At 58.6% G+C, this 27,489-nt stretch overlaps 1 protein-coding gene across 6 annotated transcripts; it reads left to right on the top strand.

The window, feature by feature from the left end:
* Window positions 1-7: 7 nt before the first annotated feature.
* VIPR1 (vasoactive intestinal peptide receptor 1) lies at window positions 8-27,489 on the top strand. 6 transcript variants are annotated; one of them, XM_037148237.2, is made up of 13 exons: window positions 8-204; window positions 9,675-9,783; window positions 14,553-14,654; window positions 17,389-17,495; window positions 18,818-18,924; window positions 19,316-19,448; window positions 21,638-21,794; window positions 22,308-22,368; window positions 22,576-22,645; window positions 22,975-23,066; window positions 25,045-25,174; window positions 25,414-25,455; window positions 26,108-27,489. In XM_037148237.2, the coding sequence occupies exons 1-13, from the start codon at window positions 10-12 to the stop codon at window positions 26,297-26,299; spliced, it is 1,497 nt and encodes a 498-aa protein (XP_037004132.2). In that variant the 5' UTR covers window positions 8-9; the 3' UTR covers window positions 26,300-27,489. The 6 variants fall into 6 exon arrangements, with proteins under 6 accessions (XP_037004132.2, XP_037004136.2, XP_037004133.2 ...); XM_037148241.2 differs by having other exon boundaries at window positions 23,020-23,066; XM_037148238.2 differs by having other exon boundaries at window positions 21,641-21,794.

Raw genomic sequence — 27,489 nt, forward strand, 5'->3', positions numbered from 1 at the left:
CGTCTCTTAATGCTGGGGCCACCACGGCAGCTCCCTCTGCCAAGCTTCCAGCCGTCGGCCGCGCGGTGCGCCGTCCGCCCGCGCATTACCGGCGTAGGGCCGCCCGGCGCGAGCTCAGGGCGCACCATGCGCCCGCCGAGCCACCTGCAGGTCCGCTGGCTCTGCTTGCTGGCCGGCGCCCTCGCATGCGCCCTCTGCCCCACGGTGAGTGCCTACCGGGCCGCCCGGAATCCCGGCAACTGGGGGTGGAGTGGGGGCGGCGGGAGACCGGCTGTCTGTGCGCACGCCTGTGTGAGAGGAGTAAGGGCTCGGAAGACCCGGTCTCGCCTCTCCGCTCCGCCTCAAACCGGATCTAGACCCGAGGGGAGGGGTCTCGGTCGCCCCTGGTCTCCCCCAGCACTGTCTGGAGCCCGCTCCGCGCGATCTAGAACACCGGTGGCGGGGTGGGGGACGGTGGATGCCAGCGGGCTCCACACTTGCCTTCCGGGTTGTGGCTGCGGGTGTGCGTGGGGCTGGAAGGTCAGTCGGTGCAGGGTTAGGGTCTGTGGTTGATTGAAATAGACGGTCTAGTAAACGGTGAGTGGGAGGCAGGCTGTGCGGGTCGTCGCTGTGGGCGGTGCCAGTTCAGAGGTATTTGCGGGGCGTTGTGTGTTACATGGAGGAGTGACGTCTCAGCAGCAGATCCAGCACTGGGGACCCCAGGACCTGGGAAGGGACTTTGAGGATGAAGTGGAGGACGAGCCGACCCTTCCTATGTCCTCTCTCTGAGCAAAGGTGAAAGGTAGGGAGCAAAAGGTGGAAGGTAGTGGGCAGTAAGGGGTTGGGGGGTGTTTAGCAGCAAGGACCAGAGCCGGGGGAGCTGACAAGGAGCAAGTGGCCAACAAGCAGTGGCCTCCTCCTCCTCCCCCCTCTGCTGCATCCCCGCGAGGGTATGTGAGTGCCCTGACCTGTGCCAGTACGCCCCGAGCGTGGCTGTGCCCCTGAGTGTCTGTGGATGTCTCGCTCCCCGAGTCTGGCAGATCCCGGTTGAAGCAGGAGACGTATGGACCCCCTCCCTCTAAGATCAGGGAAGACCTCAAGACTCACGGAATCTGCCCTGGAGCCATCCCTGTCTCCTACGGGTCAGACCTGGATGGAGGTCTGTTTTCTCCCTACCCCTGCCCCAGGACTTGAGGAATCAGGGCTTGCAGCTTGTGCAGAACCTAACTGCCCCCCGGGGGGGGGGCAGGGGGGGGCTCCAGGTCTAGCGCCAGCTCCAGGCCCGCAGGTGGGAGGGTGGGCTATGTCGGTCTAGTCTCGTCCTCCTCCTTCACCGTCATCTCCACCAGGGGGGGGAATCTCCGCTTCCATCTGCTGATGTCTTGCACACCCTGAGGGTGGGGTGCTCATTGCCTGTCTTGGGAGCAGATCTTCTTTTTTTTTCTAATTTTATTTATTTATTTATCTTTAGAGGGGAAGGGAAGGAGAGAGGGAGAGAAGTATCAATGTATAGTTGCCTCTCGTGCATCCCCTGCTGGGAACTGGCCTGCAACCAAGGCATGTGCCCTGACTGGGAATCGAACCGCGATACTCTGTTCGCAGGCCCGTGCTCAATCCACTGAGCCACCCCAGCCAGGGTGGGAGCACCCCTTCTGACCATTGACAAAAGCTTCCCCTTCTTCCGCTGCTATCCCTGAACCCCACCTCCTGAGCACAACAAGCCCCACCAAGTTCAGGGCCTGAGGCCACAGCTTGGGCACCACGCACAGCCCCTCAGTGTCACAGAGCCTCCAGCGTCACCAACAGCCCCCGGGCTCTCCCAACCCAGGTCTCTGACCACTGCAATTCTCCTTGGACGGGACGGGCATCTTGGGACCACCCATGGCACCCCACTTGCCCATCCCTGGAGGCTCTCAGCCAGGCTCCAGGGTGCCGAGAAGGTCTCTTGAGACAGTCGGAGTCTGGCTCCTCCAGTGCCTGTCCTGCCCTGTCTTTCCCCATGCCGTTCCCTTTGTACACAGCGCCAGCTCCTCCTGCAGGCGGCCTTCCCTGCTTGCTCCAGCCCACTCAGCCCTCTCATCTCTGACAACACCCTGCAGCCCCACTCACCTCCCAGCCTGGGCTTTTCTGATCATCTCATGGGATCAAGGGCTTCGGTCTCCCCCCACCCAGTGCAGGGCTGGGCCCAAGAGGAAGGAGAAGGCACTCAGCCAGGACGGGGTGAGGGCAGGCTGGAGAGAGGGGTCCCAGCGCCCTCTGCGTCTCCCCACCAGCCACTTGCTCCCACACTGAATGGACATCAGGCAGTCCTGCTCCAGCAGGCCTCGGGGGTGGTGGGGGCCTCGGGGGTGGTGGGGGCCGGCATTATCAGAGCCATAAAATGGCAGCTGCAAAGTTCAGTTTGAAGGCCCAAGGCCTTATCACTTCTGTTTATGGTGCCCTGACCTCAGCCTGGAAGGGGGAAATCTCTGAACAGGGAAGCAAAAAAAGGGAAGAAAATCTCATGTCTCAGAAGAGGAAGTCTGCCCCAAGGCTACCGGTCAGGGCTTCCACTCCCCCCCCCACCTCACCTCCTCTGCTCCCCCCACCCCCAGGACAGCAGGCACCTGGGCTCCTCACTGGTGGCAGAGCTGCTCCAGGCAATGCCCAGCCCAATGGGGGGGGGGGGTGTCACAGAGGAGGGGCACTAGGCCTTGCCCCAGGAAGATTCTCAGGCTGATAGGAAAGAGCAGGGCCAGTGGCCCAAGAAAGAGAGCCTGGGTGGATGTGGGGTGCAGCCTCCCAGAGCTGGGTCTCTGAGATGAGCAGTCAGGGAGGGCTCCCTGGAGGAGGCTGGACAATGCTTTGAAGAGTTCTGCAAAATGGGCCAAACTTCCACTTAACTTCATAAAACAGCATCCATTGGCAGGACCAGTGGGCCTGACCCCAGAAGGAAGAGGGAGCCCCCAAGTTCTCCCAGAGGCAGCATGGACCAGGGATTGGGGGAGGCTTGGCTCCCACCTGCTCCTGAAGGCCTCACCCCACCGTGGGCATCCTGCCCCAGCCATCTGCTTCTCGGCTCTCCAGAGGCTGTCCACAGCTGCCTGGGCCTTCCCAGCCCCACCATGGGTTTTAGGAAGTGTGGCTGCAGCGAGGCCAGGCCCCCTCTTCCAGCGAAGTGACCCCCTCGGGGAGGCCTGTCCAGGGCCCGCAGGGCCTGTGCTGGAAGAGCAAGCTGCCCTGGGTCTCCCCAGTGTGACTTTACAACACAAAGCCGCTGTCACTGCACCTGGGAAAATATATAGTATGTGGAAACCCTTGCATACCTTAGACAACATTTCAGAAAAGGAGAGTCAAGTGCAACCGAATCTCTCCACCACATGACGGGGTTTCTTTATTTGGGAAATTTCAAACATGCCCAAAAAAGTAGAAAATAGTATAATGAACATGGAAATGCCCATTCCTTTGGAGTAACATCAGAAAAATGTCAGTATAGGAGTTTCTGGCACCCCCTCCCTCCCAATTCCTAGTTTTGATGGTAATTAGCCTTTAAAAATTAATATTTACATCATTTGCTTTTTTTGGTTGAAATATTTTGAGATACATTATAAACACCATGACCTTTTACCCCAAATGATTTTAAGATGAATCTCTAAAACTGAAGGACATTTTCCTATAGAACTACGAGGCCATCATCAGAAGGAACAAAATTAACAGTGTTCTTTAATATTCAAATCTCCCCAAAAAGCGCTGAGTCACGCCTCACTGGAGGAGTGGTGCCATTATCAGGGTTTGGGGCTCACTTCGAAGGGCTGCCCCACCTGTGTCCTGATGGGCTTCCCCACCAGGCCCACCTTTCTCTGCACCCCCTCTCGTGTGGCTTGTGATGTGTCCCCATATCTCTCAGAAGTGCCTCTTACTCTCTCAGAAGCAAGTTCTCCCTGCACAGCGGGTGGTCAGAGGAGGGAAAGAGGTCACGCCAAGCCCTGTCTGTGTCTTGAGGACCCACAGCCCTGTGGCTCACTGTTCTGGTACCCAGCCCTCGGCAGGTGTCCCCAGCACCAACATCACCCACGGACACCATGTTTGTAAACTGAGTCCTCTCTCCCTAGGGCTGCCCAAGAGGACTTTCAAGGGGCAGAGGATTTAAAGCTGAGGCCCCAGTGTCCTCTGCTTCCCTGTCCCTCTCCGCCGTAATTGTCTGCAAAGAAATCCTGAGAGACTCCACGCCCCCCTGAGCAAAGCTTTCAGGGAAAGCCCTTAGATGGGACCAAGCTTAACCCCAAGCTGAACCCAGGCTTCGCCTGCCTTCTCTAGTAGCAGGAGCCCTTGTCCTGGTACCACTCTGAGTGTGCAAAGTTCTTCCCCCCCAACTGCACACTTGCATCTCTGTGTCTCCTCCTCTTCCTCACCACCCCGCTCTGCTCACTCACGAATTCTCATTCCACTTTCCTACCAGCCAGAACTCTGCCCTCCCCAAGGGCAGGTGTGGTCGGCAAACTGTGGGTTTGCAGAGCAGGGAAGATTCGGATTGTTGGCAAAAAGCTGTAAAAATACAGGGCAAGGAACAGAAAGGACCACGGTGGGGGGGGGGGGACTCCCGGACTGGAGACCTCTCCTCTGGTGGGTACAGCTGCCCGTGTCAGTGGGTCAGACACTGAGTGAAATGCACAAATACGAAGTGATGGCTCGGGGAATTGTCACACACGTGTGTACCATTGCAGCCATCACCCAGATCAAGTGTTGACAATTCCTATGACCACCCCCAAAGTCTCCCTTGTGCCCCTTCCCAAGAAGATGAGGTCTGATTTCAACTGCTTTTCATGACGTCTGCATTCCATCCTCTACCTCACCTTCCCTCACCTCACGTCATGCCCAGCCTCTCTCCTCCCGCTCCGTCCCTCGCCCCTGCCTCCTCCGAGGTGAGTCTCCATCTCCTTACCAACCTGAACACAAAAGCCACGGTGAAGGGAGTACCTGGGAAGCTGGCTTGCAGTCCCGTGTTCCATTCTTCCTGGGCCCTCAGTTTCCCCCCGTGACTCTTTGCTGCCTGCCTGTTACTTCCATTGGGGTGAGCTTAAATAAATCGTGGGGTAGGAAATGGTAGTGGGGGAAGGGGAAGGGGCTCCTGAGCCCTGTAACCTCAACTTCTCAGTCCTAAGCCTCCTCCAACCATCCCCAACAGGGAAAAACCCTCTTTGGACCAACTTCAGAAGCACAAATCAACCACTGTGGCTCCCAGTGCTTGGTAATTTGCAGTCAGGAAGTTCTTTCTGCTGTCTCACCTAATCCAGGCTGCTTCAGTTTCGACACTTCTGAGACCAGCTGCTCCTCAGAAGGGCTCCCGTTACCCTGGCTGCTTCTGTCTCCCGTGGCTCCTCCTGCGATAGTTTTCCAGCCCCAGGGCTTCTGGTTCAAGGCCAGCTGCTGTGGTCTCAGGCTGCCCTGGAAGGGACTGGCTATGGCCCACAGTGTGTGAGCTGGGCCCACCCTGTCTTTCTGAGCCCCTAGCATCTAAGAGCTTCAACTCCCAACACCTTCAGCCTCTCCGGCCTGTGCCCCAAATCTCAAGAGCCCCACATGGAGAGGAGAAGGCAGGGCTTTCTTCCAAGCCCCTCACAATGGGCATAGAGAGGAGGGGGCTCAGCTGAGCAGGTGGGATTAACAAATTTTGGTTAATCCCAAACCCCAACCAGAGACTCAGACTTCCTGTCAGTTACCTCCCACATCCCTCCAACACCATGGCAGGGGACACGGAGGACCAGGACTGAAGAGGTGCTGTGGGCTGGCCCACTCTTGCCTTGGTCCCTTTTGGGCTCAGGAACTCCTATTGTAGAGAAGGCGCTGAGGACCCAGGATGTCCTGGAACTGCCTAGCCTCAAACCCAATTGCAAGGTCAGGCTGACTTTAAGCTCTCTTGGAGCTCAGCCCAGCACAGGAATTAGTGAGGGCTTGGGAGGAAGCCCTGCTTCCTCTTCCCTGCATGGGTTGTCAAGAGACACGTTGGGAGATACAGGCATTGGGAGGATTAGGAAGGGCCTTGAATGGCAGTTTTGAAGTATGGCCTTTGACTCCCAGGCCATGGGAACCATCAGAGGCAGGAGAATGAGGACAGGGAGACACGTGATGTAACGATCCCTCAGGGTGTAGTTGTCGGGGCTGAAAACCACCGTACCCGCTCAGGCGGCATCGATGAGGTCTGGCCCTTATTTGTATCTCCCAGCTTGTCTCCTGGCGCCTCCGGGGCCCCTTCCTTGATGCAGTGGCACCAGGCCTCTTACAACCTTGAACGTGTTAAGCGTTTTTATGCCTCCCTGCTTCCGTACACACGGCTCCTATTTTCTGGAATATTCTTACTCCACCTCTAATGGTCCAGCTCCTACCCATTCTGAAAGGCCCTCCCAATCTCTACTACCCATTCTCTATGAAGTCCACACCCCGGCTGTATCCTACCCTGGAAGCCTTCCATAGATCAGCAGGCTTGCCTGTATCCAGCTAGGAATTTTCCAGCTTTGTGTGTCTGGAGTCCAGAGGGATAATGAGGATGTTTAGAATGCGGAAATAAGTGGAAGAGGAAGTCCAAAGTTTGCCCGAATTCCTCAGTGATAAGGGCTAGAGGGAGCTGCCCTGGCCCCAAACCCCAAAGAGCAATGGTTGACCAGATGCCCCAAAACGAGGCGGTAGAGAAGGATTGACATAGTCCAGATTAGTGGTCAGAGATTCCGGCCCCTTCTGGGACTGTGCCTTTTCTGGGTGACCTCAGCCGTCTTTGGGTCTCTATCTCCTCTGCCCTTCTCCAGACGGAGCCCAGCACCCAACTACATTGTGATAAGGTCGGGGTTCATCTTCCAGACCACCCTCACTTTTTTCAGAGACACCCCGGAATCCCAGGTCACTCCGGGGGTTCCTATCCCCCTCTCCAAGCTGCCCCTCAGGAAGAGCTCCATGACTGTGCTGCTGAGGTGGGGCGAACAGAGATGGCAAGAGCAGCTGGCCCAACACCGCCCCCCACCCTTTGCCGACAGGCAGAGGTCGCCAGGAATCCTTTGGCTCCCTCAGTGATTGGAAGAGAAACGTTATTGGTCAAACTCTTTTGATTACAGGGACAGAAACCTCAACTGGCTTGAGTTGTAAAGAAAGGTATTGATTGATTCACGTTGCTGGAAGCAGGACTGGTTTCGGGCATGGCTGCCTTCAGGGGCTCAGGCCATGTCAGGAGGACCCAATGTTTCTCCATCTCTCTCTTCAGACATTAGCTGTGTGGCCTTTGTCACTGTGTTCCACTTGGTGTGGTGCCACACTGTGTCGTGACAAGAAGGTAGCAGTAGCTTCAGCCCCTGCATCCCTTGAGGTTTCCAGTCCAGTGGGAAAGAACAAATCCACTTGCCTAATTGCTTAATCCAGAGTCCCAGGAATGAGCCTCCTCACTGCAAACAGCCTGACGTGGCCCACGTGCCAGACACCGTGGACAGGAACACTCTGACGGGCTCAAGTCTAGTCATGGGTTGACTCCCTAGAAGAGAGGTCATTAGAACCCGTGAACTGGGAGTGGGGAAGAAGGTGGTTCCCTGGACAGAGACGAGGACATGGCACCAGAGGAGGGTGGAGGATGGCAGAGGGCAGCAGCGATAGATGTTGTCCACTACCACCCTCCACGATGTGGGAGATAAGAGGTGAGAATGGGCGGGAGAAGCAGGGAAGGCTGGGAAGGGACCAGGAGACAGAGTGAACCCTACTGACAGAGGACAATAGGCCTGAGGAGGGACTCTGCAGAGAAGCACCAACTCAGCAGGCAAGTTGGTGGGACACACGCTCGGGTGGCCAGTCCCCAGGTTCCTCTTCCAGAGGCCGCCTCCAAGATCCATCTGGCCACCCCCTTCCCATGGCTGGGCCAGCCACAGATCCCTCCAGGCGGGGCGTCTGGAGTGTTTCAGTCTGGAAAACCCTACGGGCAAGAGAGGAAGCACGCGACCCCAAAGAGGGGCCACAGCGCATTTCCTTGAGGCCTCATATCCTTTCTTTTAAACAATTATACAAATAACTATATCCTTTCCATAGTAGATCGCGTTACTTTCAACATGCCGAGTTTTAAATGACGTGCCAGCTAATGTCTTTGCTGTAGTTGGCGGGTAAAGTTAATGGTCCGAGATGGAAGCCACGGTCTCTGTGTGGCTTCCAGGCCTGTGGCACATGGGTGAGGGAGGAATGGATGCTGGCGGGTTTGAAACACATTCTGGACGAGGCCTTCCCGTGGACCTCAGCTCGGCCAGCTGTGGCGCTAAGCTGGGAAAGGTGGGGACCTCTGTGGCAATGAGGCTCCACTGAAGCCTTCAGCGAGAGATGAGAGAGCTGTTGAGGTGGAAGGGACTCGGCTGTGTGGCCCCTGGACACTGAGCTGTCCAGCTTCTGCTTGGACCCCCTCCCTCTATAGCAGTGGGGAGCTAGCTGACTGGCATGCGGGCGCTTGTCCCTCAGCGGGGTTGACTCACTTACAGCTGTGGTCAGAGTCACACTCTTGGTGCCCACAGGCTAGATGGCGACCCCCTTAAAAGAAGGAAATAAGGGGAAACCCCTCCGATCTGTGTCTCCCCACAGCGCCACTGCGAGAACCCTTTGAGTCAGCAGCGGAGGTGTTTCAGGCCCATTTAGCCTGCAGGGAAACTGAGGCCCAAGGAGGTGAAGACCTTGTCCCAGGGCAGGGAGGACAAGTTGGAAGAGACGCTGAGAATCTCTGATTCTGGAGCAGTCTTGCTGGTCTCTCCCCTAGTCCCTGTTTGGGACTGTGACGTTCTCTTCCGAGGCAGAGATGAGGAACCCGGCAAGGAGTTGCCGGGGGCAACAGCCACAGGAGGCAGGCGGAAGCTGCCACCAGCCCAGCGGTTCCTCCGAGAGTTTCACCTGCCCTTTGCCACCCAGTGGCCCCCAGTTTTCTGGCTGTTCCTGGGCATCCATCGCCCCTACTCCCATGTCAGCTCCAGTGCCGGTGTCCCCCTGGCATGCAGGGCTGGTCCCAGCTACAGGGCAGGGGAGGGAAGGGGAGGAGCTTGAGCTTCCTCATCTCTTCTCCCTCCCCACTTCCCAGAGGCAGAGGACCCTGGCAGGATGATGAGCCAACCCGGAAGGCCTTCTCTTAGCTCCCCAGCCCCTCACTTTGGGTCTGATTTACTTGAATTATTCAAAAGCTAAGAAGGAGGCAGTTGAGGTCTGGGCGAAGAGGGCTAGTGTGCCCTTCCTAGCTGGTGACCCAGGGGACTGAGCACAGGCTCCCAGATGGGGACAGAGGCTGCAAGACTCAGCCAGACTCCTGGACTCCTCCCAGGGCTGGCTCTAACTCCTGGAATGAGGTAGCACTCCCTGAGCCCCACCCAGCCATAGGGACTGAGGCAGGGACAGAGGACTCCCAGCCCTCCCACCAAGCTGGATAGTGGCAGAGTCCCGCGGGCCAGCTCTGGGCTCCGAGAAGAGTCCCTCCCACCTCTGTCCAGGTCGTGCTACCTGCAGAGACAAAATTGTTATAGCCACCACACTGTTGGGGGAGCCACCAAGAAGCCATGACAGGGTCCTCAAAGCAGACCAAGCTGTGGGGACAAGGAACAGGGTTTGGGTCAGACCCAGGTCGGGGTCAGGCCTTGTTTGACCCATGCTCCTGGAGCCTGTGCATAAGATGTGGGCCACAGACGAGGCTGACGGGTCCCCTCCCTGTCTCTGTCCCCCAGAGTGGCTGGGTGGTCAAGTCGAAATGGGAGGTGTGTGACTACATGCAGATGATGGAGGCAGAGCACCAGCAGTGTCTGGAGGAGGCCCCAGCGGAGAACGACACAGCAGGTGAGCTCCCTCCACGCCCCCAGAGGAAGAGAGGCGCCGCTGACCCCCACAGAGCCCGGCTCCCCCTCACCCAAGGGCCCAGGTCCAAGTCCCACTCGTTGCACACTTATTGGAGAGGGTAGCACCGAGGAGCTGGGGAGCTGCTGCGGGGCAAGGACAGGATGCCGGGAGAAGTCAGGGAGTCAAAGAGAAAGAAGGCACCAACAGGCCTCCATGTTCCCAGCACCCAGCCCAGGCCTGGGAGCTCCCAGCTGTTACCTGGGGAGAGCATACAAATTGGGGTTCAGAAAAGTGAATGCAGCCGACTGTGCCTTTGGGGGTCCCTACCCCTTTCCTCCAGGAGAAGTGGGGATGATGCCCATGGCTGCCAGCCTGCCCAGAACCGGAGGACCAGGGCACTGCCTGGTGGGGGCCAGTGACAATGAGGATGGCTGAGTAGCTCACTGGGAGGAGCGCTTCCAGGTCGGGTTCCTTGGCCTCCAGCTGAGAGGGAGCTGAGATGGAGAGAACCGGCCCCAGAACACCACACTCCAGGACTAAACCACTGTACTCTTAGCATCTCGGCAGGAGAGTGGAGGACATTCCGTGACGGTGCATGACCGCCACAGGGACCACATGGAAGTTCAAAACCATTTTGGCAGGCTAGAGCAAGAAGGGCCACCAAGCTAGTCTGCAGAGGTCTTGAATACTCACCACAGGGCGGGGCTGGAGACTGAGGTCCTTCCTCCCAACCCTAGGCTTTGACAACATGACACCCAGAGGTGACATGATACCACAGGCCCCTAGACAGACACACTGACCTCCCCACCCCGGCCCACCCTCCACAGGCCAGATGAACTATCAGCTCGTTACCCTGCTGATTAGACGAGTCGAGGTCGGACTCTGAGGCTGAGCCTGTGGGGCCCAGCCACTCCTCGTCTGTAGGGCGGGGAGTGGGGGGCCCCAGCCTGGTGAGGTGAACAGTGGTGCCAGGGGCCCCCGCAGATGGATGCTGCCCAGCTGCCCAGACCCGGCAGGGCCATCAGATCAGATGACAGCACCCTCCCCCCTTCACTCTGCCCCCCCACACCCCAGGTATACCACACTTGGCCCTTTGAAGTGGGAATGAGGAAGTACACAGTGCTCCTCTGACAGGTGCCCACTGGGTGGACTCAGAGGGTGGGCAGGATTGGGAGATGCACGGAGGCTGGGGGGCAGGAGGCACAGAGAGACTGTCCTGGGGGGCGGGGGCGGGGGCGTGGCCGTGGGGTCCCTGGCCTGCTGAGAGGGAGGGGGAGGCCTGGAGGCCCAGGGGTGGCTGTGCCTGCCCGGGCCTCCCTCCCACGTCCCCTCCCGGAGGCCCAGCTTCAGGTTCTGTGACCACCTTACTCAGGAGCAGGGAACATCTTTAGCTGGGTGTCCTCCCCATCTTTAACTGGGGAGTCTTCCTGGCTCCCCAGTCCCCTGCCACCTCTGAGGCTGACAGTTATGTAACCTTCCCTGGCCCTGGTGCCCAGGCTCTCTGCCTCCTGCCCCCAAGGAGAGTGTGGGTGGCTTTGCCCATGGCCTTTGCCTCCCCTGGCTCTCAAGGAAGGGCGGCCTCCCAGGCCCCTGAGATGGAGGTCTGGGTGGAGGGGTAGGAGGACCGCCCATTGCTTGTGCACCTGCCAAGGTGGGGCGGCAGGACCAGGCTGAAGGTGGGCCTCAGAGGCCCCGGTGGTGGGATCCGGGGCCACGGACACTCAGAGAAGCCCAGACCCCGGACCCCGCATTCCTCCCAGGCCCTGTGCCAGGCCACCCTCGTGATCCTGATGAGGTCATGCCTGGCACAAGGTACCTGTCAGGTGCCAACAAACACCCTGTCACCAGGCAGCCGGCTTGGGATCCGGAGGAGGGCAGATATGGGTCAGTGGGTGGCAAGTCCGCCCACGACCTTGCGGGGCTCTGTGTGTGTCCCAGCACATTCCAGAGCGTGCTCCTGGCCCAAGCCTGTCCGGTTCTGTGGCTGCCCCTCTGGCGCCTGTAGCTCCATGTCTGACTCTGGGTGTCTTTGCGTGTCTGCGGAGCCTGGACGCTGCCTGGTGCATGTGTGTGTGTCACTGTGAATGTCTGTGGCACGCCGTCGTGTCTGTGCATGTGTGTCTGTGAGTTGTACACATCTCCATGCTTGTGTTTACCTGTGTCTGGTCTTTTCAAGTCCATGTAAGCGTACATGTATGGATGTTTGCATGTGCGTCTATGGTTCTGGGTTCCTGGGAGTGCCTGTCAGTCAGTGTGACCCCCTTCTATGAACACAGGTCTGTGAATGACCCAGCATGGGCCCCCACTCTGCCTCAGCATCCCCCACCCCCGGCCCTGGATTGGGCTTTCTTTCCCGTTGAGGTGGCCCCCAGTGAGTACACACAGCCAGCCTGGGCCCTGGGTCTCAGTGGGCCCAGTGACACACACTGTGGAATCCCAGGGCTCTCCGTGGGGCGGGCACACAGAAAGTACTCCCAGGGCCCAGCCCAGGACAGCAGGCCTTCCAGGTGCCCAGCCCTGTGTCGGAGAGTTGTGCGTGCCACCCTCTCCTCTGCTCCCGGACCCCGCCGCCTCCTGCAGGAAGCTTCCCGGCCCACGCGCCCCTACTGGCCTCTCTTCCCTGACTCGCCACCCAGCCCACTGGCCTGTGCCCTGCACGGCTCACAGCCCAGCCTGCTGGTGCTGAGATTCCTTGAGGCCAAGCATGACCTGGGCATGACAGGTCCTGATGTCCCTGTCCTCTGTGCTGCCTCTGGTGAAACCGAGCTCAGGGCTGGGCACCCAGCTCCAAATCTATTCCCCAGCCTGTGCTGCACCTGGAGCCCCAGAGAGCCAAAGTGTGGTGAGGAGCCAGACACAGCAGCCAGCCTGCAAAACAGGGTGTGCCCAGCACTGTCAGATCAAAACTCCCAGAGAATCAGCAGCAAGCCATTCAGCACAGGAGCGTGAGAGGTGAACGGGCAACACCACACGCCCCGGAGCTACTTCCCCAGCTGCGCTCTGCTTCAGTAACTCATTTGTAAACTGGGAGGGTTAACTCAGCCCTTCATTAAAAGAGGGTGGAACGGTACCTCCCACTTCTAAAGGCTACGGAAGTTTCAGCTGATGTTATTAATGGGCTTTAACAGCCATCAGGATTGACTGGCCTGAATGTCCCCTACGTGGCCTCCAGAGGCTGGCACAGGAACGAAGGAGGAACTGGGAGCCAGTGAGGCAACAGTAGCCTCGGGACAGGGTGGGGCGGGAGCTCTGGGCTCCCCAAGGAACACAGGTGGTGCTCTCGGCAGGCCCTGGGAATCCAGGTGTTCTCAGCCCTCAGCAGCAGGTACCACTTGGCTACTGCAGGCCTGGAAGGTGCCCCGCCCCGCTGCCAGCCCACTCAAGCACTCAGATTTCCGAAGCTCTTCCTCAAGTGAGGACTTCCTTCCACCTTTTCTTCCCAGGCCCCCTGCTTGGGAACTGGTGAACCTTCGGACTTGGGCTGGGCTGGGCTTGGCCCAGCTTTCATTGACTTTGGCTCAAGGGTTGGGTTTCCTGAGCAAATCCATGGGACTGGCAGGGTTGTAAGGAGACAATTAAACCTCCCTCGGGGGAGGGGGTCCAGAGGAGCCTTAGTCCCCGAGAGGCACCCAGACCCTGGGTGGACTGCTCAGACCCTGAGCAAGCAAAACCATTGCATTCACATCTGCCTACGAAAGCAGGCTCCGAGAGACCCCTTTGTGCTCCCCTCACCAGCCAGGTCCTCGGGCTAATCGTATGTGCTGGAGAACCCAGCCTGTGAGTGGGGTCTTCCCCATACTCAACCCCGAGCACCACCCCACCCCCACCACAATCCCCAATTCGCCCCCACTGAGGGCATTGTATCGCTTCAAGAGCTGTTTGAAGACCCCTCAAGAACTAGCTGAACCCCAGGATATCCAGCACCCCATCGTAAACAAACCTCCTTTTTATAAAATATAATATCTGGTGCCTCCTTTACCATTACAAAGTGAAATTCAGGACACACACATGCAGTTTTTAAAAAACGATGTTCAAAGAAAAAATCAAAGGGGAAGTCCTGTATAATAAGATGCTATCTACATATCCGGGCCCGATCACACTGCAAGATAAGAAAGCACAGTCTAAGGTTGTGCCTATAAAGGTAAGTTCAGGGAATGGGAGAACCGTAGCTGTAGGCGGCTGTTGCAGCGGTTGCACCGTTGGCTCAGGCGGCATCACTGCAGGTGACGTGATCTTGCGAAGCACTGAGCCACGTGCCAACGCCCAGTCTTCCCTCTCTGGACTCAGTAGTTTCGCGCCGGGAAAACGGGTATATGTTAAATGCACCTGAAGTGCTGTGTGCCAAATGGAGTAATGGAGTGTGAAATGGAGTAAGAGTCCAGGCTGTGGTCATCACCAGCACGAATGCCCACTCACTCATTTATCTGAAAGCCTTGCAGAAGCTCTGTATTTCCTCACTGTGCAGGGCCCTGCCGGACCTGGGTCCTGCCCATCAAATCGAGGCATCAGACACCAATCTGCAAAAAAGGAATCCCCCCACTACTCTTCAAAACACCTCCAGGGGGCGCTCTGTCCCTCACTGAGAAGCATGGAGTTTAGTCATGCCTCCTCTCCACTCCTCCTCAGGACAGGCTCTGTACAGCCCAGCAGGGCTGTGCCTCCCCCTCGACCACAGGCTCCTGGAGGTGGGAGCCTGGAGGAGAAGGAAGAGAGTCTGGAGGCACCCAGTGGGCATGCTGACCCATGCACCCCCTACTTTTACCCCCCAGGCTGCAGCAAGATGTGGGACAACGTCACCTGCTGGCCGGCCACCCCTCAGGGCCAGGTGGCCGTCTTGGCCTGCCCCTTCACCTCTAACACCTCCCTTCAAGGTAAGAGCCCTGGGTTGGAGTGAAGGAGCTGGTTGGCACAAAAGGCACCAACTAGAGTGGAGTTGAGAAGGAAAGGAAAAGTGTCAAAGGGACCAAAGCAATCCGGAGGACTTCCTGGAAGAGGATGCTCGGGCATCAGGCCTTCGAAGGATTCATGGAATTTGATTAACTATTTACCTAAAGATAACCATGTGGGAGGGTCTCACTCAATATTTGCTTGGCAATTAATAACTGATTGATTGACAGGTCCTTGATTAAATTATGGCTCTGTGTTCCCGTTGTCTTGGCCTGCTCCTGACTCAGTCTTTTGCTGCCTGGAGCCGATACCCCCTCCGGCCCCATGGACCCACTGCGTGGCCTCGCTCACATGCCTCTGCTGAAATGAGTGCTCATATATAGGCAGAAAAGAAACAGGGGGGCCTCTTGAAGAAGTGGCTTTCTTGCCACTAAATCATCAAAGAAGCTTACAACATAATGTGGTCTGCCATCCTTTCATTGACATACTGTCACACGCTAAGTGACACATTGCGCTAGACAAGCCCGGGGCAGCAAGGGGTATAAAACAGCCCCACTGCCTGCCCACCGACAGCTAGCATCCTAGTTGGAGAGACATTGAGCAAGAAAACAGACACGCATGTCCTAAGTGGTCAGCAGGGCTGGGCGGGGCCAGCAGTGTGGGGTGCAGTGTAAGGCAAGTGTTTGGGGACAGGCACGAAAGCCCCGGAGTCGGGAGAAAGGGCCAGCACGCAAAGGTCCTGTTGGGGGCAGCAAGGAGAGAGAATCGGCCCCGGAGAGGAAAGGACTTAGGGAGGAGCCGGACCTAGAACAGGACTCGGAGGGAGGCAGAAAGACTCCTGGGCACCTCTCACTCCAGATGGCCTTTTCCTCTCTGGGCCTCAGTTTCCCTGTTTGTAAAGCAGTCATAGGAGATAGACCAAATGTTTTTTGGGGAGGCAGGCCAGCTCGGCCCCCCAGTGTGGTGACCTCAGCAGTGAAGGATAGACCCCGATGCCCGCCCCCCCCCGCCGAGGCATCTGGGAGCAGTCCCAGGCATGTCCTATTCCAGGATGGTGCCCCCCTAGCCCAGCGCTCCCCTGGGAGAGCCCAGCACGTGGGCAGGTAGGAGATGAGTTACCAGGGCCGTCTTACAGTGCTCTCATGAGCAGAGCCTGGTAACCAGCCTTCTCCTGGATCCCAGGAAGTGCCTGCTAATTGCGTTCCTTCCTGCCACTCTGCTAATTGCATTCCTCCTGACGGCTCTTCCTTCCGGCCCCGCTGAAATCTCCAAAGCACCCCTTCACTTGAGAACCTGGACTGCGGCCCACCGGCCTACCCTCTGACTAACCCCAGCCGGCCGGGGGCCCACACAGAGCCTTTGTGCAGAGGAGGAAGACTTTTCCCTTCCTCGGGCTGAGTCAGCCTCTCTCCAGAACCCACTTAGTGGCCAGCTGCCCCTGCAGTTAACAGTCAGCCCCTCCTCCATCCCCAGGGTCCCTCCAGCCCAGAACAGCTTGCACAGTTACGGCTGGTAGCCCAAGTCTCCCAAAATGATGGAGAGGAATAGGAGACGGGTTAGGGGCTGAACATGTAAAGGAAATAGGGTACATTTTCCTGGGTGACAAGAGGACAAGGTGCAAGCATCTGACCTTAAACTCCAAGGAGGGAAGTGAGTGAGCGAAGGCCGTGCCGGGGAGGGCTGAGGCCAAGCCCAGCTCCTAGGCACGAGGACCGGGGAAGACATGTCCTCCCTGCAGGGGGTGGAAGGGACCTGGTTCTACAGTGAAAGCTGAAGGAACCTTGTGGAAGGTAAAGATTGTGGAGGGTTAGAAAGAAGGCATTTACCAGGCTGGGTACAAATACCTGGGGGTGGGGGGTCTGGGCAAGGATCGCTCATTAAGTCACCAAAATGTTCCTGGGGGCCCAGGCCTTTAATGTGTGGTCTGCATGCCTTTAATCTGTGGTGGCTTCACCTTCAAACATTTGAAGGGACCTTTCTTAGGGTAGCTATGTTGATAGAGGAAACACAGTGGTCCGTGTTAACCCAAGACCCCGCAATGCTGCAGCCCTCGCACTGGCCAGGCTCCCCTGCCAGGAACTCCCCGCCTCTCCATGTAGGAGGATTACAGAAGTGCAGCGTTGTCAGGTGTCTCTCTGCCCCCACCCACCTCCTGCCTCACCTTTGGTCCCTCTCCGGAAGGAAGCGCATCTGAGCCCATCCAGGTGTGGGAGGAAACCCAGGCCCGTAGGTCCAGGCAGGCTAACCCCAGAGGAGGCGCAAGCCTGGGCCCCACCCCCGCCTTCCCCCGACAGAGGGCTGCTGCCTGGACCCACAGGACAAAGAAACCATCTGCCACACCAACCTGCCCTGTGGTGACAAGGGTCAGGGATCATTCAGATAGCCAAGGATCCAGGCTTTCAGTCACAAGGATCAGAGTTTACATTCCATGTAGGGGCAGGTTCAGGCATGACAAGGGGCAGGGCTGAGCCCAGGAATGTCTGCTCTGACTGTCGCCTGTGTCAGAGGGTCCCCCGGAATCCCAGAGGGGCTTCTCCCTACCCTGGGTTCCCCTGCGAGGCTCTGGGGTCTTGGTTAGGGCAGATGGAGTCGGCCTGACATAGCAGAGGTCAGTGGGACTTGGGCGGAGGGTAGAGGCAGCCAGGCCCCATGCCTGCCCCGTGGACCCGCCCTGCTCCGGGCCTCAACCTGGCTCCTCTCCACCCCTGCCCTCCACAGGCCGCAACGTGAGCCGCAGCTGCACCGAGAAGGGCTGGGCAGACCTGGAGCCTGGCCCCTACCACGTCGTCTGCGCCTTGGATGACAAGGAGTGGAGTTTGGACGAGGTGGGCCGCAGTGCACCCCAGCCCCCACTGGAGCGCCTCAGCCTGCAGGGCTCCTCCCACTCTCTCCCACCAAGGTTGGGGGCAGGGCGCCATCTGTGCGGAAGCCAGGCTCTCTGCGGCCTTCCCTCCCCCTGCCTTCTCCCACTCCAGGCCTGTGTTTCTGGGGACTCACCCCCTGGCTCCCCTGACGTAAGACTACTTTCATGAGGATGACTCAGAGCGGCAAAAGCTGAGCCTCTTCCCGCTGGCCAGGCCACCCCATTGCCCGGAGGGAACCTTGCTCCAGCCCTGGCTGTGACAAGGCAGGCAGCCACCCTCTTCCCTGTCACGTGCAGAGGGGAAACCAAGGGGCAGGTCCTGGAAGGAACCAGCCTCGGATGCCCAACAGTCAGTTGGGGACGGGGACAGCATGGCCAGTCCCAGTCCCAGGATGGGGGCCTGCCCCAGAGCAGGTGAAGCGTAGGCGGCCTCCGCCGGGACGTGGGCCAGGAGCCGGGCGGGGATGCTGATGGGGAGGCTGCAGTGTGATTGGGGTCCTCCGCCAGGAGCCGTGGCTGCTTTGCCGTGTGAACGCATGGGTGTGTGTCTGTCCGTGATGACATCTGTCCCGCCTGCAGAAACCCTTCCCAGACTGGGCTTTCACTCCTCCCAAGAGGGTGGACCTTCCTCAGGGATCCTCAAAGCAGGCAGGATCTAAGTCTCCTAAATCCCTCTTCACTTCTTGCTTCTCCTGGAGGCAGGGGTGGCCCCGTGACCACGGCTCTGCACGCGTCGCCCTGGGCAGGACATCGGGAGAGCACTGGCAAGAAGCCTTTGGGGTCCAGCTTGTCCCACCTCCCCTGAAAGGCAGACTGCCCCTCCTCCTGCTGACCCAGCCCCCGAGACTCTCAATGTGACATCACCCCCCATGGCGTCTTCTTCACCTCCTCCATCCCTGTGTGTCCCCATGTCGGGGTCTAAAGGGCGAGCAGTCTGGGTTCCCTAGGCTGCTGGGCACTGGGGGTGCCGGACGAGTGCCTGAAACGTGCATGGACAGGTGGACCCTGTGAGGTCTTCGCTCTTTGCCTCAGTGACCTTCCCAGTGAAGGAGGAGAGAGAGGGGTTGAATTCAACCCCCACCCTGGGAGGCAGTCCTGTCCCCTCTGTGGAAACTGGGGGGTCAGGGGGTCTGGGTCCTCAAGGGAACAGCTCAGCCACCCTTGGGGGCCCGGGGCACCAGCCTCCTCCTCTGCAGAGGCAGGGCGTGTGGGGCACCTGTCCCCGCCAACACCCCTGGGTGAGTTCACCCCACACCCAAGATCCTCACCTCACCCCTCCAACAGCAGCAGCAGGTGCTGTTCTACAGCTCCATACAGACCGGCTATACCATCGGGCACAGCCTGTCCCTCGCCTCCCTGCTCATCGCCACTGCCATCTTGAGCCTGTTCAGGTGAGATCCTGCCCTGGCAACAAGCCTCAGAGCAAACCCAGCCAAGTCACTCGGCGCTGGAGCCCAGCCTGGCCCAGGTGGGCCCCGCCCCAGCCCCCTGCCTGGCCAGCCTCCCCTAGAGACCAGGCTAGGCTCAGTGTCCCTCTGTCCCCCACAGGACGGCCTTGCACCCCGGCACAGGGTGCCAGAGGGTGGGGCCTTTGCTCTGCACTGAGGCGCCCGGAGGCCCAGCTACACATGGTGGTCAGGGACGGGACACCTCTGGGGCGGGGTCGGCACTCAGGGCCACATGCTCCCCCTGCCCTACCCTCGCTCAGAGCACAGGACAGTGTTGGTTGGCGGGGGACTGGTCGGAGGCCCCTCAGCCTCCCCGCTCTGCCCGCCCCCCCAGGAAGCTCCACTGCACGCGGAACTACATCCACCTGCACCTCTTCATGTCCTTCATCCTGAGGGCCGTCTCCGTCCTCGTCAAGGACCTCACCCTCTTCGACAGCAGCCCCTTGGACGACTGCCCTGTGGCCCCGGTGAGGACCTGCCCGGCGCCCCATCCCTCCTTCATCTCCTCTCACTGAAAAGGATTCTCCTCCTGCTCCTCCATCTTCCTCTCTCTCTTTCCTTTTTCCTCTTTCCCTCTCCGAGGATGGCCAGCCCCTACCCCCGGCAACCCCACCTGGCAGCTCCTTGAATCCCACTCCACTCCCCACAACAGGAGAAGGTGCTCAGCCGCCTGGGGGTTCACTGACCTGCCCCTGCCTGGGAGAGACACCTCATGTTGGTAGGAAACCGGACACTTCATAACCAGAGCCCACAGTCCCCATCCCACCTCGATGGCAAGCTCCCCATGTAACCTTAGGAAACTCCTTGCCTCAGTTTCCCCATCTGTGCAAGGACTTCCAAGCTTGCTCTCAACTCTGCCCTCTGCCATCTGCACACCCAGGACTCTGCCCACCGTGCCACCCTGTCCCCCACCCCCCTTGCCTTGTGGAGCCAGTTCAGACACACCTCCTCTGCTCTCCCCCGCCGTCAGTAAGTGCGGAGGCGTCTTCGAGAATGGAAATCAAAAGAGTGTCTAAGAATTCATCGCTGTCACTGAGGGGTCTGTCTCCAGGCGATTCTGAGCTCAGGGCCCCCTCCCTGAGTGTCCTTGAACCAGGATGGAGCTGGAGACCAGCCCCAGCTCCCACTTATTCCTGAACTTCAGGGGGGACAGCAGGGGCAGTCAGTGCCTGGTGTCCGAGGTCAGCAGCACCTGCTCCCCAGAGAGTTGACAGGTGATGGCGGAGTCTCAGGCATCGCACCAATGGGAAGGGAAAGCCCAGGGGAGCCAGGCTGGCCATGCCCAGAGCTTCTCAGAGGGTCCGAATACACGCAGGGCCAGTGCGGAGCCTGGGGAGCCACATGCAGCCTCCAGCAGGCTGGTCACGGGCAACTGCGAGACTGGCTTCTTGATCCATGAGCAGCAGCTCCGTGGAGCTTTTTGAAGGCTGGGAGAAGCACACAGAATTGCCCTGTTAAAGAGCTGAGTTATTGTTGTAAAGCAAGTGTGAGAGGCTGGGAAAAACAGGCACGTCCGCAGCTGGAAAAACTGGCGTGCGGCCTGAAGAAGGACTTTCCAGCCGTTGGGTAAGGAAGGCAGCCTGCTCTCCGACGATGTCTCTCAAAGCCAAGGGCGCAGGAAGGAAGTGTGGGACTCATGTTCTGGGAGTGCTAGAGGGCTTCCTAGAGGAGGTATCTTTGAGCTCCAGCTCGCAGGTGTCAGGCTTGATTTGAAATGGGAGGCCATTTCCAGGAGAGCGCAGAAGACCTTCTAATCCACCCAGATTCCCTGGCCGCCCTACTGCGGGGTCGCCCACAACTCCTCCAGTGCCCCCACCCACCTGCGGAACTCATTCTCTCACTAGCTCCTCTGGCCCCCAGGAGGAGTGGCCATCTCTCCCTTGTCCCTTCTTCCCTCGCTTCTCCTTCCCTCCCCAGTTCCCTCTCCTCAGTTCCCATTCCTCAACACGTGTGTCTGGACCCACTCCACAGCCCATAGCCCACACCCCACACCTTCATTCACACTCTTGCAAATGCAAGGTGAATGAGTAGGTGGTGGGTGGGGCTGTTTGAGTGGATGGGGAGGTAGGAAGAGGGATGGCTGAGGAGCTAGTGCGTGGTGGCTACGTAGGTGGAAGGAGAGATGGATAAAGTAAGAAAATCGGGTAGAGAATGGGCAGAGGGGTGGGTGGGTAGATAGGTGGTTGGACGGATAGATAGAGGGTGAGATGCGTGGGTTGCTGGTAGATGTCTAGTAGGTGGATAGGTAGATGCAGGGGGAGGTAGATAGGTGAGTGTGTGGGTGGATTGGTGGATGGGAAGATGAATAGATGGCACGTGGGTAGATACATGGGTGAGTTGGCAGTGGATGTTAGTGGGTGGGTGAGTGAATAAATAAACAGGTAGGAAGATGGATGGTTGGATGCTTAGGTGGGTGAGTAATTATATAAATAAGAAGATGATAAATTGATAGATGGATAATTAAAACCACAAGCTTTTCCCAATGCATCAGATGATCTCAAATCAGGGGTAATTGGAAAGACATTGCATACGTTTTTGAGGGGATAATGAATGAAAATAACAAAGATTAAGTTGGCTCTACAGCAGCTGTGTTTGTCACCCCGGACAGAGATGTGGGCAGGCTCGGACCCCTGCTAGTGCTGTCTTCCCTCCCCAGCAGGTGGCCTGTAAGGCGGTCGTGGTCTTATTCCAGTACTGTGTCATGGCCAACTACTTCTGGCTGCTGGTGGAGGGTCTCTACCTGTACACCCTGCTCGCGGTCTCCTTCTTCTCCGAGCGGAAGTACTTCTGGGGGTACATACTCATCGGCTGGGGTATGGTACTGGGGAGGGCTGCCAGGCTGGGAACAGAGGGAGCAAGGCTGGGGGGAGCTCCCTGGGGGGCGGATGCCAGCCCCGCCTGCAGTCTTAGGTCCTGGTAGGCTGTAGGTGGGGCCTGTAATGCTCTAGCCAAGGGGTGATTGAAGTTCCCCAAATGTGTGTGTTGGGGGGATGATTAAAAACCCAGGGCAGGCACCCTCAGGGCTGAACTGTGGGACAGGCAGGTTCTGTGAATATATGCCCACTTCCCCTTCAGCCCTTGGAATACACAGAACCACTGCAGGTTTATAGAACACCTCTGCCAAAAGGAGAAACAGACTCTCCCCTTAGGTGGGCACAGCCCCTCCGTGGGGCGCAGCGAACAACCTATGCCACCCCACGGGGCTGCCCTGGTGATCCGCCCCATTCTCTCCCTTCCTCTCTGCTTCTTCCTCCTTAATCCCTCCCTCACACCCTCTCCCTGCCTCCCCTGCCCTCTCCTCTTTCTCTCTCCTTTGGCCCTCACAGGGGTGCCCAGCATATTCACAGTGGCGTGGACTGTCACCAAGATCCATTTTGAGGATAATGGGTGAGCCGTCACCCTGGCCCCTCCTCCTGGCTGCCATCCCTTGGGGCTGACCCCCTGGGTGGGATGAGAGGGACTTGGGAGCAACAGAGTAGGGGCCCACAGCCTCTAACGGGGTTGGAGACAGGGTGGGGGACAAATGGGAGAGCTGCTGACTGTCTCTGTAGCTGAGGACAGCCTCTCTCCTCCTCCCCTCCCACCTCTGCCCAGATGCTGGGACACCATCGACTCCTCGTTTCTGTGGTGGATCCTGAAGGCACCCATCCTCACATCCATCTTGGTAAGGCCTCCCCCCACCACTCAGAGATGGGGAAACAGGCCCAGATTGGGTAGTCGGGTTGCGTGGGGAATTCACGTCCAAGTCAGAACTGAAATCTAGACTTTCCATCCATTCCCCGCCCCCAGTTCTTCCTCTCGAGTAGAGAAGATGGACTGGGAGGCCCTGGCCTCAGGGTTGGGAAGTAAAGTTCCCAGATGACTTGCCCAGAGGGGAAAAACTAGAGGACAGTGAAGATGGAGGACCCTAGGGGACAAGTCAGGCCATCAGCCCAGGGGGCTGGACACCCTGGTCTTCCCTCTCTTGCTATTCAACCTTGCGCCCTGCACCAGGTGAACTTCATCATGTTTATTCTCATCATCCGAATCCTGGTGCAGAAACTGCAGCCCCCAGACGTGAGGAAGAGTGAAAAAAGCCCATACTCGTGAGTGTGCCCCCAGTGCCCTGGCTGTCCCAGGAGCCCCATCCCCGGTCCTCAAATCATCCCATGTGCCCTTGCCCACCTCTGCTCCGTGGCCTGGCCAGTCCATGAGTGTCCCCTCCAGCAGCCCCACATGAGTCCCACGTCTGCTTCTCCTGCAGTCACCTTTCCTAGCACGTGGTCTGATCCAGGTACAAAACTGCAGCCAAGCCAGGGAGCGTGAGAAAACAGTAGATGACCTGTGTCTTGTTCACACTGTGCGCCCAGGCCCTGGCATGTGCCTGGCGCAGAAAAGGGGACCATAAAAGCGAATGATGAATGCCTTGGGGAAGCCCCCGGCCTATCGACAAGACAGTCATACTCAGCGCTCAGTGGTCCCCGGGAAGGATCGCAGCACCTGCAGCTCTCATGCTAGGCATGCGCTAGGGGTCTCCATCCGTCATCTCATTTCATCCCCACAGTCCCCTCCAACTGTCCTTATTTCACAGGGAAGGAGACTGACACGCACACCCTCCGCTCAAGGGTTTGGGAGTCTGTCACATGACCGGGGCAGGAGGGTACACAGTGTCCATGGGACAGCAGCCATGCTCCTGGCTTAGAAAGGGGTGAGGGTTCTTGCCTGTGCTTGGGAGGCCTGGAGAACTGGGCAGGTTCTCGCGAGAACAATGGGCTTGAAGACGGGGACAGGTTGCCAGTCCCGCACAGACAAGACCAGCGGGGGATCCCACAAGGACCTTCTAGTCCTGGGATTCCGGAACGTTCTTCCTGGCTTGGGTTCTCTCTGGGGAGTCGGTGCTGTGGTTTTAAGGTTCCTGGCTGAAATGTCAGGCGTCGCCGGAGTTAGGATGCTATTCTGGAACCCCGTGACCTCTCTGATAAGACTAGGGCTCCTGAAGTGTCAGCACTCTCTCCTGCTGGGGGTGTAGGTGGGCTCCTCTCCCAGTTTGGGCCAGAAAGGCCCTGACGGGGGTGTGCAGTGTGCCAAGGGGCAGGTACACCTGGGGCCTGTGTCCTCTCCTTTGCCTGTGGGGCCTTGTTTTTCCCCTTCAACATTCAACTACTCAAAAGGGCTTGAATGTGAGGCAGAGCCGGTCATTGCCAGGTCCACGTGGGTGAGATAGAAATGGAACCGCCGCCGTCGGGAGATGGGGGGGGGGGCGAGGAGGGGAGACAGAGCTTCCCGAGGAGGGGCTGTCAGCTCCCACTCTCCACCTCCCCCAAAGGCTTCAGTTTAAAGAAAACTTCCATCTGTCAGCCTCCGGGGCGTGTGATAGGTTTGCAGCCAAGGAGGGGTGGGCGGTACTCCGGATCTGGGCATGGCTGAGAACCAGGTCGAGGAAGGAATGGGAGAAGCAAGGCCGGTTTCCCTGCCCCAGTTTTCTGTGGGACCTCAGGCCCCCGGAGCTAGGCTTCCCGGGACTGACTGCCAAGGCGGGAGACAGGAGCGCAGAGGCCCCTCCCACTCATCAGACCCCTCCCATAGAGACTTGGTCTCTTCTGGGTTCAGCGTGCTGGATAGTGCCAGAGCATTGCAGAGTTTGCAGTGGGTCCCATTTCTGTAATGGGACCATGTAGAGCACTGGGGAAACTGAGACCAGGGAAGGGGGAGCTGGGATCGCACGTGGCCTGAGAACATCTCCCCATCGGCCGATACAGAGCGGGAAGCACGACTATGCATCATCCTCAAGGTTCGGCCCTGCCCCCTTTATGCTCTCCCTTCCCGAAGGCCGAGAATAGAGGGCTTTCCTTCTCCCTCATGCTCCCCTCTGGGCGGGGAGGGCTGGGCAGCGTGAGGGCGTAGGCTCTGCAGACGGGGAACCCAGCCAGCTGCGGATGTACTTGTCACGGGAGCCAACAGTCCGTCCGGACACATCCTGGTCGCTGTCCCCATGTTCTGTGCTTCACCCGCTCCCGTGCCAGGCCCTATCGTGTCCGCATGTGGGGACACGCCAACCCACTGCCTGCCCCTCTCCGTCCCCAGGAGGCTGGCCAAGTCCACCCTCCTGCTGATCCCCCTGTTTGGGGTGCACTACACCATGTTTGCCTTCTTCCCCGACAACTACAAGGCTGAAGTGAAACTGGTCTTCGAGCTCGTCGTGGGGTCATTCCAGGTACGGTTTATTGGCTGGAGGCTGCATTCGTCTCCGGGCTTTAAGGGAATTCAACCCGGGGGCCTTGGCCTCTGGCCATGGGATTGCAGTCGTTTGACTGTGATAAGTATTGATGAAGCACCTGCTGTGTCTTTCAGCAGCCCTGTGCTTAACCGGGGCAACCCAGGGCGGGGCCGGGGGGGGGGGGGGAGGGTCCTGCGGTCCGTCCACCTCACCTCCCCCACCCCCTTCCTCCTCAGGGTTTTGTGGTGGCCGTCCTCTACTGCTTCCTAAATGGCGAGGTAAGCCCCTCCCAGACCCCAGGGGCCTAGAGACTGATGGGACATGAGCAGAGTGAAAATGGGTTAGACCTTGATGCTCCAAGAGTGGTACTCAGACTAGGAAGTCAGTGATGGCATCTAAGACCTAGTTAAGAAGGTTGATTTCTTGGCCCGCTCCAGACCTGCTGACTGGGAATCTGCATTTTAAGTGACCCCCCCCACCCCCCACCAGACTCGTGTACCCTGGGAGTTTGAGAAGTGCCTGTTAAGTGGCTGTGTGCAGAGTGAGTGGGGACGGAGGGGGGCAGCCAGTGAAGGCTGACTTCCAGCGAGGCGCTGGTTACAAAGCCAAGAGATCCACTTGGATGAGCTCAAGTGGGCTGGAGGGCAGGGAGCAGGAGAATAGAATGGGGCACAGCCGCCCCCAGGCAGCATGCCTCTCCTCTGGCTGCCTTCTCTGACCTTCTCTGCCTTCCCCATCCGCACGCTCCAAGGTCTTGATTTGACCCTGGCCCCTACCTTCCCAATTCTGCTCCGGCCAAGGGAGCATCCGGGTCTTTCAATTTAGACTCCCCAAGAGCACATGACTGGCTGGCTCAGCACCCTAACTGGAGAACAGCCCAATCAGCAGTGAAGAAGCCTTTGTAGGTGTGACTACTCTCCCTCCTCCCAGGTGCAGGCGGAACTTCGGCGTAAGTGGCGGCGCTGGAACCTACAGGGCATCTTGGGCTGGGGCCCCAAATACCAGTACCCGCCAGGAGGCAGCAGCGGGGCCACATGCAGCACACAAGTCTCCTTGCTGACCCGCGTCAGCCCCAGCGCGCGCCGCTGCTCCAGCTTCCAGGCCGAGGACTCTCTGGTCTGACCGCCAGGCTCCCGGGGGCCCAGAGAGGCTCCACCCGCCCGCACCTACCCACCCCGGGCGGCACCGGGGACAGGCCTGCCCGGGCGAGGCCAGCCCCAGCCCTGGGCTCGGAGGCTGCCCTGGCCCCCAGGTCACTGTCCGGAAGGCCCTGGAGAACGCTGCTCTTGCGCATGCCTGGGGAGAGAAGGGTGGTTAGACCAGGAGCCGCTTCTAAGCAAGAGCCCTGAGAGTCGAACCCTGGAGGACGTGGGGTGGAGCGCACTCATCAGACTCCTCCCTCGAAAGCCCTCTCTGCCAATCAATGGCAAGAAATTCGCATATTCTTAAGAGACTCCACTCCCTCTCATGACCTATCGAGGAAGGCAACCACCCAACCTCCGATAATACAGTGGGAACGTGGTTGACAAAGGTCTGGCCCTTGAAACCCACCACGACCTCAACAGTGCTCAGAGTTCCGACTTGCTGTCAAGTCCCTCTGGGTTGAGCATTGCTGTTGGGGCATCTCTCTGAAGGTGCAGTCCCCTCCCCAGCGTCCTCCTAGCTGCCCTCCGCTCCAGGTGAGTGAATAGCTCTGCCTGAGGCTGATGCGCTTGTGGAAGGGAGTTCTAATTCGGGGAGCGCAGCTACCTTCAGAGTCCCTGCTGAAGTGAAGTGGTCCCGGGAAGTTCGGAACAATTCGAGGAGACTGCCACCAAAGCCACCCACGCGCTTGGCTGCCCACCTATGGTGCTTACTGTGGGAACTAGGCTCAGAGATGTGCACTCACAGGCCCTCCATCGCCAGGTCAGCCCAGCAAGGTGGGAACTACTGCCCCTCCTCCGCAGGTCAGGAAGTGGAGACTCACAGAGGGCAGGTCCCTGATCTTGTCTCACAGCGGGATTTGAACTCGACCCTGGCTGATGGGCAAGTGAACGCACGGACTTTTTACTGCTGTTTTTATACCTTATAACACGCTGGATCCTCTTGGTTACTTGCATCACTGCTGTCATTACCCCAAGTCCTGCAGCCCCGTTCCCACCCGACACTCCCTGCAGTGTGGCCAGGGAGTCCGGTGGCCCATGCACCATCCAGACAAGTGCCTAGTGGTCAAGGCACAGTGTGTCTGCCCTGCGCCCTGAGGTCAAGGCTTCCTGCCCACGGCCCAGCCAGAAGACCCACACTTGTGCAACAATAAACGTTGTATCCGATTG

Source organism: Artibeus jamaicensis, unplaced genomic scaffold (assembly GCF_021234435.1).
Source record: "Artibeus jamaicensis isolate MK-2021 breed Jamaican fruit bat unplaced genomic scaffold, CSHL_Jam_final contig_519, whole genome shotgun sequence".
Taxonomy (NCBI): domain Eukaryota; kingdom Metazoa; phylum Chordata; class Mammalia; order Chiroptera; family Phyllostomidae; genus Artibeus; species Artibeus jamaicensis.

Coding starts and splice junctions, on each gene's coding strand:
- VIPR1 (XM_037148237.2), top strand. CDS start 10: ATGCTGGGGCCACCACGGCAGCTCCCTCTGCCAAGCTTCCAGCCGTCG. Junction 21,795..22,307: donor GTACATACTCATCGGCTGGG/GTATGGTACTGG, acceptor TGGCCCTCACAG/GGGTGCCCAGCATATTCACA. Junction 25,175..25,413: donor TCGTCGTGGGGTCATTCCAG/GTACGGTTTATT, acceptor CTTCCTCCTCAG/GGTTTTGTGGTGGCCGTCCT.